Below are 18,249 nucleotides of genomic sequence, written 5' to 3' on the forward strand. Positions count from 1 at the left end.
AGGGTGAAAAATAGAAAATTTCATGGTGTTATTTGAGACTTCCGAAAAGCTAGTCATTTTTGTTAGTGTTTATTTAATGTATTTGAATCATTCTTCAAACGGTAAATTTTCTGCGTTCAAAGGGAAAAAGTACCCGAGGCCCGAGGCATTAATAGCCAGACTCTATTAATGCCTCGGGTACTTTTTCCCTTTGAACGCATAAAATTTCCCGTTTGAAGAATGAAAGTTGAACCTGAAAAAACGCGGCAATATCAAAAAATTACATGTCAGGATTTTTAATTATTTGAAAGAGTTGGTAAACTGTTTTAATGCCACAAAAGCGGAAGATGGAGCATTTACATAATTATTTTTATGAAAACTTATAACAAATTAAAATTTCGTAAATTACGAAACCTACCTATGCCATTTAGTTTTCTTAAATAAATGTACTTAGCCAAACACCCAATTTAACGTAAAATTTAAAAAACAAAAACAGAAATTACGAGTAATTGAAAGCAAATTAATAAGTGGAGTAGCTTCACCTCCTATTAATTTAATAAGTTACCTAAGGGTGGTCTAGTGATCAGGAGGTTAGCCGCGCGGGTTCGGTTCCCGCCTCGGCCACCGGTGGACTTGGTCACATTTTCTTTGGTGTTTGGTATATAACTCCTTATTTCAGTTTATAACTTGTAGTACTGGTCTATACATACTCGTATATGTATGTAGTTGGGTGGTTTTACCGTACTCTATCCCATGCCCAGCTATCAATCTATAACTTTTTTCAGTAGGTATATGGGGGACATGTCAACTGACCAATGACATAAATACAATTGCTTTTTTTCCAGTATATTTCATTCCAGACAAATAACCGTGGAAACACTATTCATATAGCAAAAATATAGAATAGGTATGTAAATTTGCTTACACTAATTGTTCATTCACTTATGGCTAAGTAAAAACTAAAGTCCTAAAACAATTAATGTAGGTACAATTATCAAACATATGAAGAATCTGTAGGTAAGCTGTAAATCTGTAATGATTTGTTCGTGTAGCATGTATGCTGTAGTAGCACAAAAGCACATTTTTTTCGTTGTATAGCCTGTTCATAAGCTCTTACAATTTAAAGCTTAAATATGAATAATACAATATTAACGACCCCTTCCACAAATAACGATATAATTATGTACTAACTTTGCGCGAATAAACACAAACATATACCTATTATAATTATAAAGTAGCTACTTCTACCTACGGTTGTACGGTAAGCTGCACAGATAACTAATCGGTCCGTCAGTTGTGGGACTTGTGGTAGGCGCAACTGGCTCTAAACGCGCTCGGGTAGAAACCAGCCGTGCAGGCACTTGGGCGCAGGCGAAGGCGTGCGGAACGTGACGCGTGCCAGCTCATGTAAGGTTGCGGCCTCCAGCACTAGGAGCGCCACGGCGCGCGAGTCGCCCGCACCGCGCACCACCGCGCTCAGCAACACGCCGTCGTCTTCTGCCTAGATAACATTATCATCATCAACAGCCTATAAACGGTCAACTGCTAGGCACCGGCGTCACCATAAGAGGCACATGAGGTACTCGTGTACATACGAAATATATTGGTTTTCCCTACGTCCGATGCGGTGAATGAGTCCCGACTGTCTCGAGACCCGTGATCCCGTGATGAGTAATCATTTAACTGATCAATATGGTATGGAAATTGTTTAAGCCAGTAACAAAATGATATTTCATATTACTTATGCGTATAAGTACCTTAGCGCCTGGCCGCGGTACGAAGATGGGTTCGCTGGGATAGCAGTCCACGTCGCACCACGTCCGAATCTCACTCGTCGCCGTGTCCACTTTGATGATCTGTAACCAACGTGAGTCAATGTCAACGTGAGCATATAAAAATACTTATGTAATACTTATTACGTATTATAGGTACTTCCTGTGAAAAGTAACTAAGTCGTGTACTGTACTGTAACAATCCTACAAGAAATTATAGAAATTAAATAAAATTATTACTTACCAGTCCGGGGTTTTCGACATCGACGTCTGAACTAATCGCGTAGAAGAAACGATAGGGCTTTCCTGTAAAAAAAACGGTTTTATCACAGATCCACCATGTTGTCTTCAGTTACCGCGACAGTTACTCATGAAATAAAACTATGGAAACGGATAATATCGCGTATAATGAATTTAAAATCCGTTTCCATAGTTATATTTCAGTACCATCAATTCAGATTTATAAAAAAAAGTTATAAAAAGTCGTACAAATAGACTACCTAGACCGATAATAGTAATCACAGTGTATTCTTAAGGTTCATGTCATAGCACGTTTTAGAAGTAATACACATCACATTTTACTTTGTACCCATGTAAAAATACGCAAGTTACTTAGTATAACGGGTTAAAAGCTAGCACGTTTTTATATCACGGAATAGCAAAGCAACATTGTTGTGTGAAGATATTAATATGGATTTCCCCGAAGTAACGCCTGATTCAATAAATTATTTCATTTTTTAACAAGCAGAAACGTCTGCGAACGATGCTATTAAGCTTAGAATAAATTTAAAAGTGGAAAAATTACTGTCTTGGGTGAGACTTGAACTCACGGCCTCTGGATCGATACTCAAGCGCTCTGCCATCTGAGCCACCAAGACCTCATCCATAGCCAGCAAATCTTTCCACCATATTATGGGTCAAGGGGACCGTAGCGACATCTACCGTAAGAGTGTTACACTTCTTAAACGGCTACCGGAGTTCCAAGTCATATGCTATTACGATGTCGATGTTATTATTAAGACAGTAATTTTTCCACTTTTAAATTTATTCTAAGCTTAATAGCATCGTTCGCAGACGTTTCTGCTTGTTAAAAAATGAAATTAGTATGGGTAGCACATCGTAACTGGTGAATTTCCAATATGACTTGGAACTCCGGTAGCCGTTTAAGAAGTGTAACACTCTTACGGTAGATGTCGCTACGGTCCCCTTGACCCATAATATGGTGGAAAGATTTGCTGGCTATGGATGAGGTCTTGGTGGCTCAGATGGCAGAGCGCTGGAGTATCGATCCAGAGGCCGTGAGTTCAAGTCTCACCCAAGACAGTAATTTTTCCACTTTTAAATTTATTCTAAGCTCAATAAATTATTTCAGAGAGGAGAATGGGTAAAACAAATTATTAGTAAAATTACTCCTAAGAGGTATGACGGTACAGTTTCAGACGGTTCAGTCTAAAACACACGACGTGTTTGTGTGCGTGACTGTATAGGTTCCAGTGTGTAAATAATTAGGGCTTGGCACGTACCATTGTGTAGGTCGTAGTGTATCCTGGGCGTCTCGCAGCCTAGGCCCGCCAGCAGGCGGGGCGCGACGCGCGTGAGCCGCGGGGCGTCCAGCGGGATCTCTACCCGCTTGGGCCTTCCGCGAAACCACTCCGCGTAGTCTGCGTTGCTTTGCATCGACTGAAATCGCTTACTTTAAGTACGATGGTGGTGCGAAATGCGTGTTGCATAATTTTTTAGAAGTTATACAGTTATATTTTAATTTTTTATGAGCCATTTCTTTATTTATAGTCAAGAGAAGTAGGTAAAAACACCTTCGTAGCCCGGGCAAGTCAGTAACTAACGATCCCATTGAAATCGGTAGATAGATTAGATTAATTTATTTCTCATTGAAAATGTACATTATATGTTACATGTAAAAATAAAATGCATTCACAAAAAGATCGTCGCAACTATTTTGGCAACCACTTACGTACTTAGCAAAAATGTATGCGTAGTGACATAATATCGTATTTACCTATTTGAAATAAGCGTCCGGGCTTCAAACCCTAGGTTCAGATTTCGTTCTGCGACTTCAAGCGCAATATACTTACATAAACGAAAATAGTTATTTGTTTTACAAGGGGGCAAAGTTGTTGTTTAAGCGCTCGTGCTAATATTGATACCCGAGCAAGCGAAAGATTCCAAAATTGAACCACGAGCGTAGCGGTTTCAAAGGACAGTTAAATAAAATTTGCCCCCGAGTGAAAGACAAAATTTTTCACCACACCAACCCGAAGCAAATATTAAATGTAAAATATGAAACAAAATCAAACCAAATCAAATCCAAATGAATGTTATTAAATATTTATCATCCAAAATCATCATTTAAAAGTCAATTCTACCAGCAAACATAAGAAAACAACTCAAAATTTGCATTTGATTACTTGGCTCACATGTGAATAAAATGCAACTTTGCTAGGTATCAGTTTTTGAAGTGCAAAGTAAGCCTTTCCGAGCTGGTGTGGTGAAAAAAATTAAAAAGGGACTTACTTCAATGGCCTTGATGTACATAGCATCTATCACCTTAGCATCGTTATACGCGCAAATATCGACGATCAGCCTGCCGTCCTGCTCATACGAGTTGATGATGTGGAGGTAAAACAGGGTGTCAGTCCGGTATCGCGTTACTTCTTTCCCAGTTTTTCGACTTATTAGGACTATGTGTGTCTGGAAATCATTAAAGCAAACAAATTAGAAGTGGCAAGTCCGATGTACCTACTCCAAATAACTGCGAAGTATTATGAAAATTCTATGAAAGAATCGTATTCGAGCAAGATATTCACCGTGTTTTTTTAAATATTTCCGTTAATTTCATGGGTGCATTCCTGAGCTTAAATCAAGTAACTTTTTCAAAGACACCGGAATTATAATTAACTGCATTTCGGAGATAATCAATAAAAATATATCTGATAAGGCCCCTACGAACAATAACAATTAGTTTTCTTAAACGTACATACTTAACCATACCCGAAGTTAACGGAATTTAATAAAAAGACGATGTATACTTCTATTAGTTCTATAGAACTGGGAAGTGCTACTATTTTGGTGAGTTTTACGTCTCAGGGTGCGTAGCCAACGTGCCAATCCAATCGTTAACGCTCCGTAGCGAACGAAACGCAACTGTCACTGTCGCACTAATATGGAAGAGTGATAGCCAGAGATGACTAGGTAAGTAGGTACACTACGCTACGGAGCGTTAACGATTGGCACGTTCACTAAGCACCTTGGCATAATAATCTATTTAAAAAAATACTCATTAGATTTCTGTTTATTTGTTACTATCAACTAGTGTCCGAAACATGTCTTTTTGGCGAAACCGAAACCGAAACCGAATGTTCGGCTTTGGCTCTAGTTTCGGCCGAAACCGAAACCGAAACCGAAACTTTTGAAGACTTGTTAAAATCGTTGAAAAAATGTCATAAAACCGCTTTTAAACTTATATTAAGGGGCTGTCAACACCCAATGTCCTTGAAATTGATGTTACTTAAGGGGATCCGCCACGCTAATAACCTTCGATCTGAATCCCTTAGTTTTCTTATGTGTAGTTTATCATATTAACAGCAACGGCTTTAAGCAATATAGTATTCCATGTTTACTTCAAAGTTCATTGTCTTCGAGATATTTGGCATCAAAGTTGAACAATTTAAGGCCAAAAAACTGGTTTTCTGGCCATAACTTTTGTGTTAATTCGTTTAAAATTAAAACCCTAGACACGTTTTACGACACGTCAAAGACGAACCCAAATATGTAGATTTCGTATAAGTAATATCCTTCACAGCAATCTAGATACGAAAAAGTTTTCTTTTAGACAATGTTTAAAAAAATCATAAAATAGTATCAATTTCTTTCAAAATCCGGTAGACAATAATGGAGATAAATATTGAAGAACCGATAGCCGTATGTCTTATAAAAATCTATCTGTAGTGCAAAAGTAGGAGATACGATTCAAAACTTGTCAAAAATCGTTGAAAACCGCAGGTAGCCCCTTTTAAGAAAAACTATTTGATTTAGTAAAGCAAAAAATATATTTATACCTATGTTAATATTTATTATATTTTAAGACCGGGGCCGCACTCGATACATGATTGAACGACATCGGCTCGATAAAAAATAATTGCAATGATTGTCTTGAAATCACCATTAAACGGTTCTAATGTCTTTATTTCTTGACTTATGTGTCTGAAATTAAAATCAATCTGTTAAAACATTTACGTAAGTATACCTAAACCGCTAACGAGTAATATTACACAAATAATCCACATTTATTTTTATTTCAATAGTTTTCTTATTATTCCCTTGAGCGCTGGTACCCTAGCGGTGAGTAAGAGCGTGCGACTTTCAATCCAAAGGTCGCAGGTACAAACACTACAAACCCCGGCTTGTACCAATGACTTTTTCGGAACTTATGTACGAAATATTATTTGATATTTACCATTGAGGAAGCCGGACTAGCCCGATAAAGTCTAGTTTACCCTCTGGATTGGAATGTCAGTCTGATGGCAGTCGCTTTCGTAAAAACTAGTGCCGACGCCAATTCTTGGGATTAGTTGTCAAGTGGACCCCATGATCCCATGAGCCGTGGCCAAAATGCTGGGATAACGCGAGGACGATGATGAATTTTTCTTATTATTCCCTTGCCCAGGCCCAGTAACATGCGACAGTGCTATCTCATTTACTACGTTACAATTAGACAGTGTGCGCGTTTTAGGTATAGTATTGACAGCCTCTTAAGACTGCGTCGACGGTTCAGTGGGCCCATTATTAGTGGAATTGTGTTTAATAATAAACCGATTAATTTCTGTATACATAAATCAGTATATGTATTAATATTGTTGTCCTACTTGTTCCACAACTTTTGGTCTTTGTCACATAGTTTAGTTTCATAGAACGAATTAAGTACCATTGCGTATGTTTCGGCCCGGCCGAAAGGTTCGGCCGTTTTTTGGCCGAAACCGAAACTACGGCCGAAACATGATTTTTTGGCCGAAACTGGCCGAAACCGAAACCGAAACCGAACCTTCGGTCGGACACTACTATCAACTAAAGTTGTAACATTTTGCTTGCTTTTTAAGTAGTATCATATGAGTGTTTAGTTAGGTACCTCGTGCTGCGGGTACCACTGCAAGCTCCGGGCTAGGGGCTTGTTCGAGAGCTGGCTCCGCACCACGCTCACCAGGGACACCGATAGCGGCTGTTCTACTATCACGAAGTAGTTGTCCGTTATTCCTGACAATATTATCAATCAGATAAGTAAGGTTTTGAATAATGGATTATGGAACATAGCATTAGCTAGCGGAAATATAATGATCCCCATTCATGTAGAGAGACTTATGAATGGAGCAAAAAAATCTTGAAATACAGAATATTCTCCAATCCTCTACCCAATTGTCTTTATTTGTTTCTGTACATGTATCGTAAACTGTATGAGGTGAGCAATAAAGTCTTACAAAGAGTATTGTATTCTGAATATTTCTTTTAAATGAAGTCATCATATTATTGATTATAGTTACCAAACGTATGCATGTATGCGGGGTGTAAGGGCCACCGTGGTTTCATGCTGCCTACGATGCGAGCCTGCTCGAACATATCCCCTGAAACGAAGAATCAAACACTGTTAATAATTATCCCTTAATAACAAGGGCATTATTTATCGCCATGATTAGGACTTTATTTTAAAAAGGTTGAGCTCAATTTTGAGTAGGTAATTTCTGACATCCTTCTGCTCATTTAAAGGTTATTGAATAACATTATTTAAAGCCTGACCAGTAGTATACCTATGATCATTGTCAAGAGGACGCTGTTATTCTCATGTATAGGGTGACAGTTCAGTATATTATGCAGTATGAAAAAAATAGTTCTACTCGTAGAGGTAGTGAAATTCCGCAACAAAGCGCGTGATCATATATTCCTGGTCAGGCTTTAAGTTTACAAATTCTCGGTTTTATTTTAAATGCCTAATATTGACTTCAGGTATAGTATCAATGTTTAAAAATGGCAATAGATTGTCTACTTTACTCATTCACTATTTACCTACATTCATGGCAGTAAGCTGTTGATTTACCCTAAAGTCCCTAAACTGTCGATGCTGTCGACAATGTAAGGACTAAGGAATATAGACAAAGTACCCACACTGTTTACTGACAATTCGAAACTTTATGTAAATACGTAAGATCAACTGAGTGTTGCTGTTAGTGTGAATGAAAGCGTGTATGACAACGAACCTTTTTCAGTGAATGGGAATTTGACCACGACATGCTGCAGGCGTCCTTTTACGAGGGACATGCCCACGTTATACACGTCTCCTGAAATGAGGAAACAAAACGCTGATTACATGCTTTACTACTAAAATAAGCACGAATGTAGTAACATCAAATACATTTTTGGAATGGTAGTTTCATTCTATGGTCCGCGTCAAAACTTTCAACTTGAGAAAAATTTGCTCATTACTTACCTACAATTTAGATACAAACCGAATTGTTTTTTATCTAAGACAATAGCTATAAATAAAACAGGTCCATTAGGTACACCTATTTTTAGTCGCCGACGGACAAAGCACAGCCCAATCCGTTGAAACCGAAAACCCTTCTTCAAATATTTAGAGGTCTACTCTACACTCTACCAAGAATGGACTTATGAAATGGTTTAAAATTGGGGTTGAAAGTTTTTAACGATTTCTACGGAGTTCAAATCGCGGCCGGAGGCTAGTACGAGTAAAATATAAAGGTTACCGAAATACCGACCGTTGGGCATGACGTGGGGATGCGAGGTGTGGTTAACTAGCGCAAGGCTCTTCATCAGGTTCCTCCGCCCCAGCGTGTCCAGCGTTACCGGGTCCACCCTAAAACATTTTTACCCTTCAGGCATAATTACCTAAATGTATTTTATTCACATATAATATTTAACCGAAAATGTCATAGTTACCTGTGAATGACTGGACCCTCTGTGAAGGCATACATCTCGTCACCGAATGGGTACAAAGAAATCATGGCGTTGTCCGACATTGACTCTCCAGGATCAAAAAGTGCTGAAACTCTGAAATATAATAAAACAAACAATATTTTTTAAACCATATTTTTTTGGGTTCCATACCCAAAGGGGGTCACCCAAACGGGATGGACAGAAGGGAATTTTATACTAGTTTCTTCATCATTGACTACACTCATCATTAGCATCAGAACTGGATCTAGTCAAAAATGTTGCTTATATATTATAAGCAGGGCCCGTACTTTTCATGCCGTTGACGCAAAAATGACGTCACGCTGCATAGAGTATGATTGCAACAATGTTGCAACATAATAATTATTTTGTCATAATTAATCATTTTGACAACCTCTGCAGATAACCGATATCGACTTACTTGAAATAATCAGTAGGTGCGATGTCTAATTGACTTTTATCTTATTAGTGCACTGCCTTATGGGAATATAGTTCAGATCCGGAAACCGCTTCCAACTTTTAGTATGTTGTTGGGCATGGTATTGGGTCTCCAAAACTGCCGAGAGACCGCGACGCCGGCCATCTACTTCAGCGGAATGACGTCATAAAAATGACTCCCGCCTCGTTGCGAATATTGCATATTGCACCCAAACTATGCATTGCACATACACGTGTGGGGTATTAAATGAAAGCCAATTAAATATACTATTTTTAATTTATACACTGTGTACCAAAATATGGGTCAATTTCACCAAACGAGCATTTTTGTCTAATTCCCATGGAATTTTGAAATACTAACATTACACAAAAAAAATTATGCTGATAATTTGATAAAAAATATAATAAACATTAATTTTCTTATGGGGTAAAAATATTCATAAAACTATAAAAGTTATTTCAATTTAAAATTTTGGTCAGGGCACGGGAATTAGTGTGTCCATGGGAATTAGATTTTACTAGCACGGAAATTAGAACATGGCACAGGAATTGTTTTCTTAACTTATTTTGGTAGTAAAAACTATTATTTATGTATATTTTAATCTACAATAATGTACTTTAACCATACTGAAGCGGCATCGAACATATTTACCTTCTTTAATATTAGTTTCGGACGACAAATCTACGAAAGTATGATACACTAAAAACTACGTATTTGACTAATCGTTTCCTTGATTTTAATGGCAACTAATCTCTCTTTCTTAGTAAAATGTACATATTTCAAAACAATACCTACTTACATACATACATACATACAAAACTATTCATTAAATTAAAAAGTGTCATGATGTATCTGCATGTAGATAGGTACAAGGTGTATGATCTGGTATATGGCCGTATAGGAAATGATACTAAGAAATAAGTAAATAGGGGCACAGTGAGAAGAAGTTATTGTGTAAGTTAATCTGAAGAAATCGAATATGCTGCCTTCATAAATTCATAACACAAAAAATTGTTTGACCACATATGAGGTAAGGTGGGGTAAGACTATCACAGACAGACAGACATGACGAATCCATAAGGGTTCCATTTTTTGCCATTTGGCTACGGAACCCTAATAAGGTATCTAATAGTATTACGATTTTAATACCCCCTGGCACTGACTAAAATAACCGACTTGGTTTCCCATTACATCTCAAAACTTTTTTGTAGTAGAAGAACTGCGTTGCGAGACTTGCATCTTTTTACATGTAATGTTTTTGATAGGATCCCATCTCTTTTTGTAGGCTGTCCTTCTTTTCAGGTAATCATACCCATACCATACTGATACTATGTATACACATCTTTATTCATACTCACATCGTACGTCGTAGTGTACCTTTACTTTCCCTACTAATTGTAAGAACTAAAAGGTAACGTTGTTATCGCATATATTTCTATGGGATTACAAACTTATTTATGCAGTTATTAGATCTTTAGAACGTGACTAATATTGCAGTATTATTAGATTTGTATTGGCTTAAAAAGCTAAAACCAAATTACGTTTCAAATTTGGGTATGCTAGAAGTACCTTAAAATAATGATGATCGTGAGTGATTGTGTCAGTGACAAAACTAAGGGATTGTAAAGTGCATTAAATGTTATTTTGATAGAATGTTATTGAGATTTGATGGTACGGCCGTGCCACTTTGTTTTGCTCGACTTGGCGGCGGCACTGCCGTGCCCCCAGATCCTTTGTCCTTCCCCGGGCCTCAAACTATCTCCATGCCAAATATCATCAAGATGATATTGGTTCAGCGGTTTAAGCGTGACGAGATAACAGACAGACAGACAGAGATACTTTCGCATTTATAATATAGTAAGAATAGGATATATATTTATTTTTTCTTGTATTAGAAAAGCTAATTTATAACAACTAATCTATTAAACGAGCAATTCTTGTATATATTTCGGGGATCTCGGAAACGGCTCTAACGATTTCGAATGAAATTTGATCATATATGAGGGTTTTTTGGGGTGAAAAATCGATCTAGCTAGGTGTTATCTCTGGGAAAACGCGCATTTTTGAGTTTTTAGGTAGGTATATGTTTTCCAAGCAAAGCTCGGTCTCCCAGATATTTAAACTTTATACGGTATACGCTGTCAGCTGTCAAATTTACAAAAAAAAAAACATTGCAAATTTGATTCATTTTGTTTCATGTAACCTTAGGTACAGGTATTATAATATGTAATAATTCCAGAAATAGTTTTATGTTTATATAATATTTTAATGTTATAATATGATCAATGAATAAGGTAAGGTGGGGCAAGACTAACAGTACAAGGATTCCATACAAGTGATAGTCTTACCCCGGTGTCGTCTTACCCCACCTTACCTTACGTATTAAAATTGCCCGGGTTATTCGGGTCCACCCTGTATGTACTATAGTACTTATACTAAAAAACCGTTCACAAATTTTTGTGCATTCTTTAAGATTTCCTTAAATGCAAAATAGAAAGATATACGTCATATTATTATTACATATAATATATATTCAATGCCAATATACATAAATGTAATAATAATATGACGTAAACATTGCCAATTAACTTAAAGTGCCCCCAATAAAAGATTTGTTGACAATAAATGTAATACTTTCTAATTCCCGTGCCACTTAATCAGCTGTTTTAGGTAAATTTGCTATGGGAATTAGGGCACGGAAATTAGAATTCGTAATAAAAAAATTCGCCAAAAATTTAAATCGTGTTTGACCAAACTGTTATGTTATCGCTTACATAAAGATACATAAAGGGCTCCTAAATATGACAATTGTTATTGAAAAGCTATGTGGAAAATAAAATTTATAAGGGGCATCGAAATTAGAAAAAAATTGTCGCCCACCCGGATTCCGAAATACTTACGCGATTTGCTCAAACACGCCACGGCTTGACGTACATCCGTTTGCTTTGAAAGACAGCCGAATACTGCCAGTACAGGTGAGGCGGGACACGAGGCGGTTCAAATACAGACGTCGGCTGTCAGAGCCCTGTGAGTTTTGCCGACGAAATTGTACTCGCGCGCTCGGACAAAATTTAAACATCGATCACGAGTTATTTACCACAATGAAGTTAATAGTGTATGTGCTCAGTGATAGTAAATATCATCTAGTTTAAGTATTTGACACTAAATTAGTGATACTAATGTAGAATTTTTCGTAGGATTTTTCATTATGCTCAAAAGTAGATTCCGGACAGGGCACGGGAGCAGTAATTTGAGCCTTTAGGTATTTTTAAGTGTACTCTAAAAACCAATTAATCAGTGAATTCATATGGAACTCGGTGTGAAAGTGTGACTTCTTTATGTAAAAAAAAAATGGTAAGTATTATCTGATGCTAACCCGCGATTTTCATCACGGACAGAAAAAAAATCGTGTTCAGAAATTGACCCATATATAACAGTTTAAGAGCAATTCACAAAGAAATCAAAATGATGTAAAAATATATTTGGTTATTTGGGTTTCACAACCAAACCAAAAGCGCCGCTGTCTCCCGGCAGTTTTGGAGACTAAATACCATGCCCAACAACATACTAAAAGTTGGTAGCGGTTTCCGGATCTGAACCATCTCTTCAACCGTTTCCCATAAGGCATAGTACTATATTGTCACTCAACTAAATAACTGCAGCTGTCAGATTAAAATAATACATATTATTTTACTTAAAATTTGATATATTTGCATAATTTGTTATGTATTGTTGGAAAAACGTAAATAGGCACAATGTCATCTTTACACGAGTTTTGCAACAGATATCCGTTTTTAATTGTAAATTACGAAAACTATTTAAGTAATTTGTACCTACATGATTAAAATGATTGACGACTAATGATTAATAATTACAATAAAACTATTTGGGATCAATATCTATATGCAGCGTGACGTCAAATTGATGTCAACGGCATGAAAAGTATGGGTCCTGAATTTATAAGTATCTAATACCTTTAAACGAGCAATTCTTGTTATAATTATAACCTTACTAGTTTAACAATTTTGGGCTAATTGTAATTATGAAATGCGCTGTGGTAATCTATCTATCTATCTAATACCTTTAAACGAGCAATTCTTGTTTATTTATATATTTATTTATTTATATATATATATATATCGGGGATCTCGGAAACGGCTTTAACGATTTCGATGAAATTTGCTATATGGGGGTTTTCGGGGGCGAAAAATCGATCTAGCTAGGTCTTATCTCTGGGAAAACGCGCATTTTCGAGTTTTTATATGTTTTCCGAGCGAAGCTCGGTCACCCAGATATTAAATAATTTAAATGGCATTTTAAACTGTTTTAAGAAGGCGGTTTTTTCTATAAAAGTTTATGAAATAGGCATAGATGTAAGTAAAATGAGGTAGATATGGTACCAGGCGCACAATCGTGAGCCATTAAATATAAGTTACGGAACCTACATTGAGTTAGACGTATATCGTTGGATCAAATTTTAGTTTTGTCAACTATGAACGTCACACGTCTACATAAATAAAAGGTCATTGGAAATAGGTGGGTTAATGTTGCGATGTCAAGGCTTAACTCTCAAAACTTTGTAGCCACATGCCACATTCCAAGTAACACAAGGCAGTTGAATATTGTTTGAATAATAGAGCATGCCGTACTGTAAGCTTAATAAGGTAGCTGAATAATGTCTGCAACAGCGCTTTTACAGACTTTATACAGAAGATTTAGGCACAAATTAAGCAGCTTACAACTGAATAACAGCAATGTAATAGCTGTATAATGTGTGCATTGCATCACGGAGAGAAAAAATATTGTTCGAATTAAAAACCTGCTTTCTAAAAGACGGGATTATCAAACTTTATTAATTTTTACATTTTTTTTCTAGGCGATACAAAATAATATAATTTCAAGTAAGTTTTATTAATTTCATAGTATAGGAAATACAAAACGGTTTTACTTAATCGTGAAATTAATATTCTTTACTCGGAATAACAGATTTGTATAAATTCTATAAAACTTTCCTTGAGTTTATAAATGGTGTACTAGTTACAGTACGTAAAGATTACTAGATAATACAAATGGGATTTATTAAAATCGGTGGCTACAAATGAGTATTAATAATTATAAGTCAATTCTGATTTCTATACTTGGTAATCTTGTAATAACAAGTCCCTTTCTTATTCTTATGAGTTTTATTCTTATTTCCGTAAATAGTAAATAGCTTTATAGATATTAGTAAAGTGTACTAATAACAAGATTCCTAAACGCACTAGCCGCCCCTCCCCCCGCACGCGTACTCCGTATCCATCTTTGACTCGTGGATAGTGGTGAATTAGCTGAATAATACTTGTATAGAGGCTGTCAAAATCGGCTATACCGATTTTAAACCAAAGTTATCCAGCTTTGTACACAATGAATCAGTTATTCACACGTTATTCAGCTTCTGGTTCACAAGTGTATTTTTACAGAAAATATATTCAGATATTAGCACTAAAATACAGAAAATGTGTGTTTAAATCAATGGTAATTCCCAAAATGAGCCCCTAATAAGTTTATGTAGATAATTAGACCGGTATTAGCACGGGACACGGGCGCTAGTCGGAAATGTTGTCACCTGTCAAAAATGGTGTGGCACGGGTCAGGGGCCGCGCTGGTGCCGAACTCCGTGACGACGATACGCCGCGCCGCCTGGTTACGCTTGTAGGTGTTAGACTGCAGAAAACGGCACTGGTATGTAGCATTCCCATCGTGGATAGCAAACCTAAAATACATCAAAACCATCGGCATCATCAAAAGCATCAGCAAAACCAGCAAAAGCTGGTATAAGGATAACAAAGCAATGCATGAGGCACCTTCAGGGGCACTAGTTAACAATATGACGGGATGACTATCGTTTAGGATGTGATGACGACAGATATAATAGCGCTCATGAACCTCATGATAGTCACAAACTAGAGTCTGTGCGGAAAGAGAAGAGTCGTGAAATGTATGGGATCCAATACATTCTAAGACTCTTCTCTTTCCTCACAGACTATAATATGTGACGTGAAGGATACCACTTATTACGAATCTGCATAGCACGGCGGGATATATAAGGCAGGGGTCGGCATCCGCGACTTTTTGGAGGTAGGTACATTTGCGGCTTTTCAAGACACCAAAAAATTAAGTCTTGAATGTTCATAGATCACTGAAAAAACATTTGCGGCTCTTTAAACTTCTTAATACTATTGAGTTTGTTAATTCCTAGTGCAGTTGGCTATTGTTCTCAAAAGTTTGCCGACCCCTGTAGTAAGGCATCTACTACATACCTGTGCAGCAGGGCAGAGCTGTCAAACAGGTGGTCGAACCTCTCGGAGCCAACTTGGAGTGAGCCAGGCCCGTTCCGCAGCAGGCTACCGCGTACCCACGATGGAATTTCACCTGAAAAACAAAACAATGGGTTGCACTCCGGGAGTGCCGACAGAAGTGAAAACTCAATGACTAGTCCAAAATGTCTGCAGCACTATGTATAATTGACCCATCCTCCTTTCTATTGAAAAACTTTAGTTCCGAAATTGCTGGCCAGTGAATTTAAATTTGTAGCGTTAATTGTTTAAAATTCGAATAGAAATTGTAAAGTTACCTTGCAGACCTCGCATCTAAATATATTTGGTCATGATATTTTGAGTTTTATTCACCAGTACTAGAGTTCACTTTTATTAGCGATTTCATCAAGATGTAGCTTTATTGAATTATATTTGAGTGATATAAAGTTAGAATGTAACTGTGAGATCCTCGTATTTCAGCCCGTACAAGATCAGAACCTTTTTCATGTAATGCCATTGAGTTTTTCTTTATTGATTTAAATGCCATCTAAATGGCCATCTAAACCTTACGGTCACGTGATCGCCTTACGGTCACATGATCGCCTTACGCTGTCTCGAGTTTATCATTTTTTCCCCACCTCAAAAAATGCCCAGCGCCGCTAAAGAAGTTTTCACTTCAAAAATCATGATCCGGGCATTGCCGTTTGATGTATGAATGATGATACCAAGACAAATAAAAAGCGGCCAAGTGCGAGTCGGACTCGCCCATGAAGGGTTCCGTATTTAGGGGATTTATGACGTATTAAAAAAAACTACTTACTAGAACTCGTTCAAACCAATTTTCGGTGGAAGTTTGCATGGTAATGTACATCATATATTTTTTTTAGTTTTATCATTCTCTTATTTTAGAAGTTACAGGGGGGGGACACACATTTTACCACTTTGGAAGTGTCAGAAACACGTATAGGTTTGATGAAAAAAAAATTTGAGTTTCAGTTCTAAGTATGGGGAACCCCAAAAAAAAACTACTTACTAGATCTCGTTCAAACCAATTTTCGGTGGAAGATTGCATGGTAATGTACCTACATCATATATTTTTTTTAGTTTTATCATTCTCTTATTTTAGAAGTTACAGGGGGAGGGACACACATTTTACCACTTTGGAAGTGTCTCTCGCGCAAACTATTCAGTTTAGAAAAAAAATATTTTAGAAACCTCAATATCATTTTTGAAGACCTATCCATAGATATCCCACACGTATGGGTTTGATGAAAAAAACATTTTTGAGTGTCAGTTCTAAGTATGGGGAACCCCAACATTTATTGTTTTTTTTTCTATTTTTGTGTGATAATCTTAATGCGGTTCACAGAATACATCTATTTACCAAGTTTCAACAGTATAGTTCTTATAGTTTCGGAAAAAAGTGGCTGTGACATACGGACGGACAGACAGACAGACAGACATGACGAATTCATAAGGGTTCCGTTTTTTGCCATTTGGCTACGGAACCCTAAAAACGTGGCTCATAAATAAAATTATACATGTCATTTGGTGGAAATTAAATATACCTAACTTATATATCGCCAAGTTTTTAGAATATAAGGACGTATTTATATTGTCCTGACTATAAAATGTTACGACAACACTTTGTTATTAATTAATTATTATGGATTGGACTAAAGAAATGTTTCGATGTAAATACACTTTTTCTTAGCTATTTTAGCTGTCACATTAACGTTAAAAAAACGTTAAAATTAAACAATAATAACAAATTTTAACTATGATAACTTTAACTTTTAACTCCCGAAAACTTAACTTTAAAGACTTCAACAAAATAATAACAAAATATTTTTTTTTAATTTAAAATATATTCAATTTAACTATAAACTATATCAATTAAAACTAATAAAATAAATAAAATAAAACCTGTAATTTGTCCTTCCAATGGTTCAGTGACCTCCTCCTCACAGGATCGGAGCCATACAGTCGGATCGCAGTTGGGATACAGTTTATCTTTACATGCAGCCATTGCGGTTTACTGAAATAATACAGAAAACACGTAGATATACTTAATACCCTCCGCTAAGACGCCCCGCACGCACGCACTGCACAAGTGCACAAGTTTAGTGCACACGATGATGTGAAACGCTATCTTTAGACAAAATTTGCAACAAACTTTTTAATTAGGTCAAATTTTTTACATTAATATGAAATCGTCATCAATAATTAGGAACGTAGGTACCTACGGTTTCTTTCATATTTCGCTTTTAGTTTATACTTCATTGAACTGCCTAAAGTTCAAAGTGACAAAATGATCCTATGTTCTATTGATGATCATTATTAATACCAACGAATTAATAATGTAGGTACGGAGATACTTGTAAGTATGGCTATGGTTTAATTTACAATTGCGGGTTCACCGGCACTCGCGTCGCGTGTAATGCGATCATTAGTGAATTCGGTCCTAGGCAAGTCTCGCAACTAATTGTCTAAACATGGTCAGTTATTATCCGTTCAAGACTCATTATCCTCTTAGGAGTCTTAGGGATTGAGACTAATTACGCAATGACGCATGATCCTAAGTTAAAATAGGCTAGTAGCTCATATGCCAAGGACTTATTGTCTAATGCTAAATGCATGGTGGAGGAATAAAAAGCAATTATTGCGCTCGACATGGCGTGACAGAATGTTTAGGTAAACTTAGGTAGGTAACCTAATAAGGAGATTTTCAGTATACAGTCGACTCTTGTTAATTCAAACCTGCGATAATTCGAACCTCTCTATA

The 18,249-nt window shown here is 36.7% G+C and overlaps 1 protein-coding gene across 1 annotated transcript; it reads right to left on the bottom strand.

Annotated features, from left to right (window-relative positions):
- Positions 1–1,288: 1,288 nt before the first annotated feature.
- LOC134650293 (carotenoid isomerooxygenase) lies at positions 1,289–17,493 on the bottom strand. Its single transcript, XM_063505257.1, has 13 exons — positions 17,391–17,493; positions 15,468–15,579; positions 14,774–14,920; positions 8,715–8,825; positions 8,534–8,631; positions 8,015–8,095; positions 7,304–7,384; positions 6,895–7,019; positions 4,284–4,460; positions 3,275–3,431; positions 1,996–2,057; positions 1,737–1,835; positions 1,289–1,480 (listed from the first exon to the last, which is right to left on the bottom strand). Exons 1-13 carry the CDS (start codon positions 17,491–17,493, stop codon positions 1,304–1,306), a joined length of 1,530 nt encoding a protein of 509 aa, XP_063361327.1. The 3' UTR covers positions 1,289–1,303.
- Between the last annotated feature and the right edge of the window lie 756 nt (positions 17,494–18,249).

Source organism: Cydia amplana, chromosome 1 (genome assembly GCF_948474715.1).
Source record: "Cydia amplana chromosome 1, ilCydAmpl1.1, whole genome shotgun sequence".
Lineage (NCBI taxonomy): Eukaryota > Metazoa > Arthropoda > Insecta > Lepidoptera > Tortricidae > Cydia > Cydia amplana.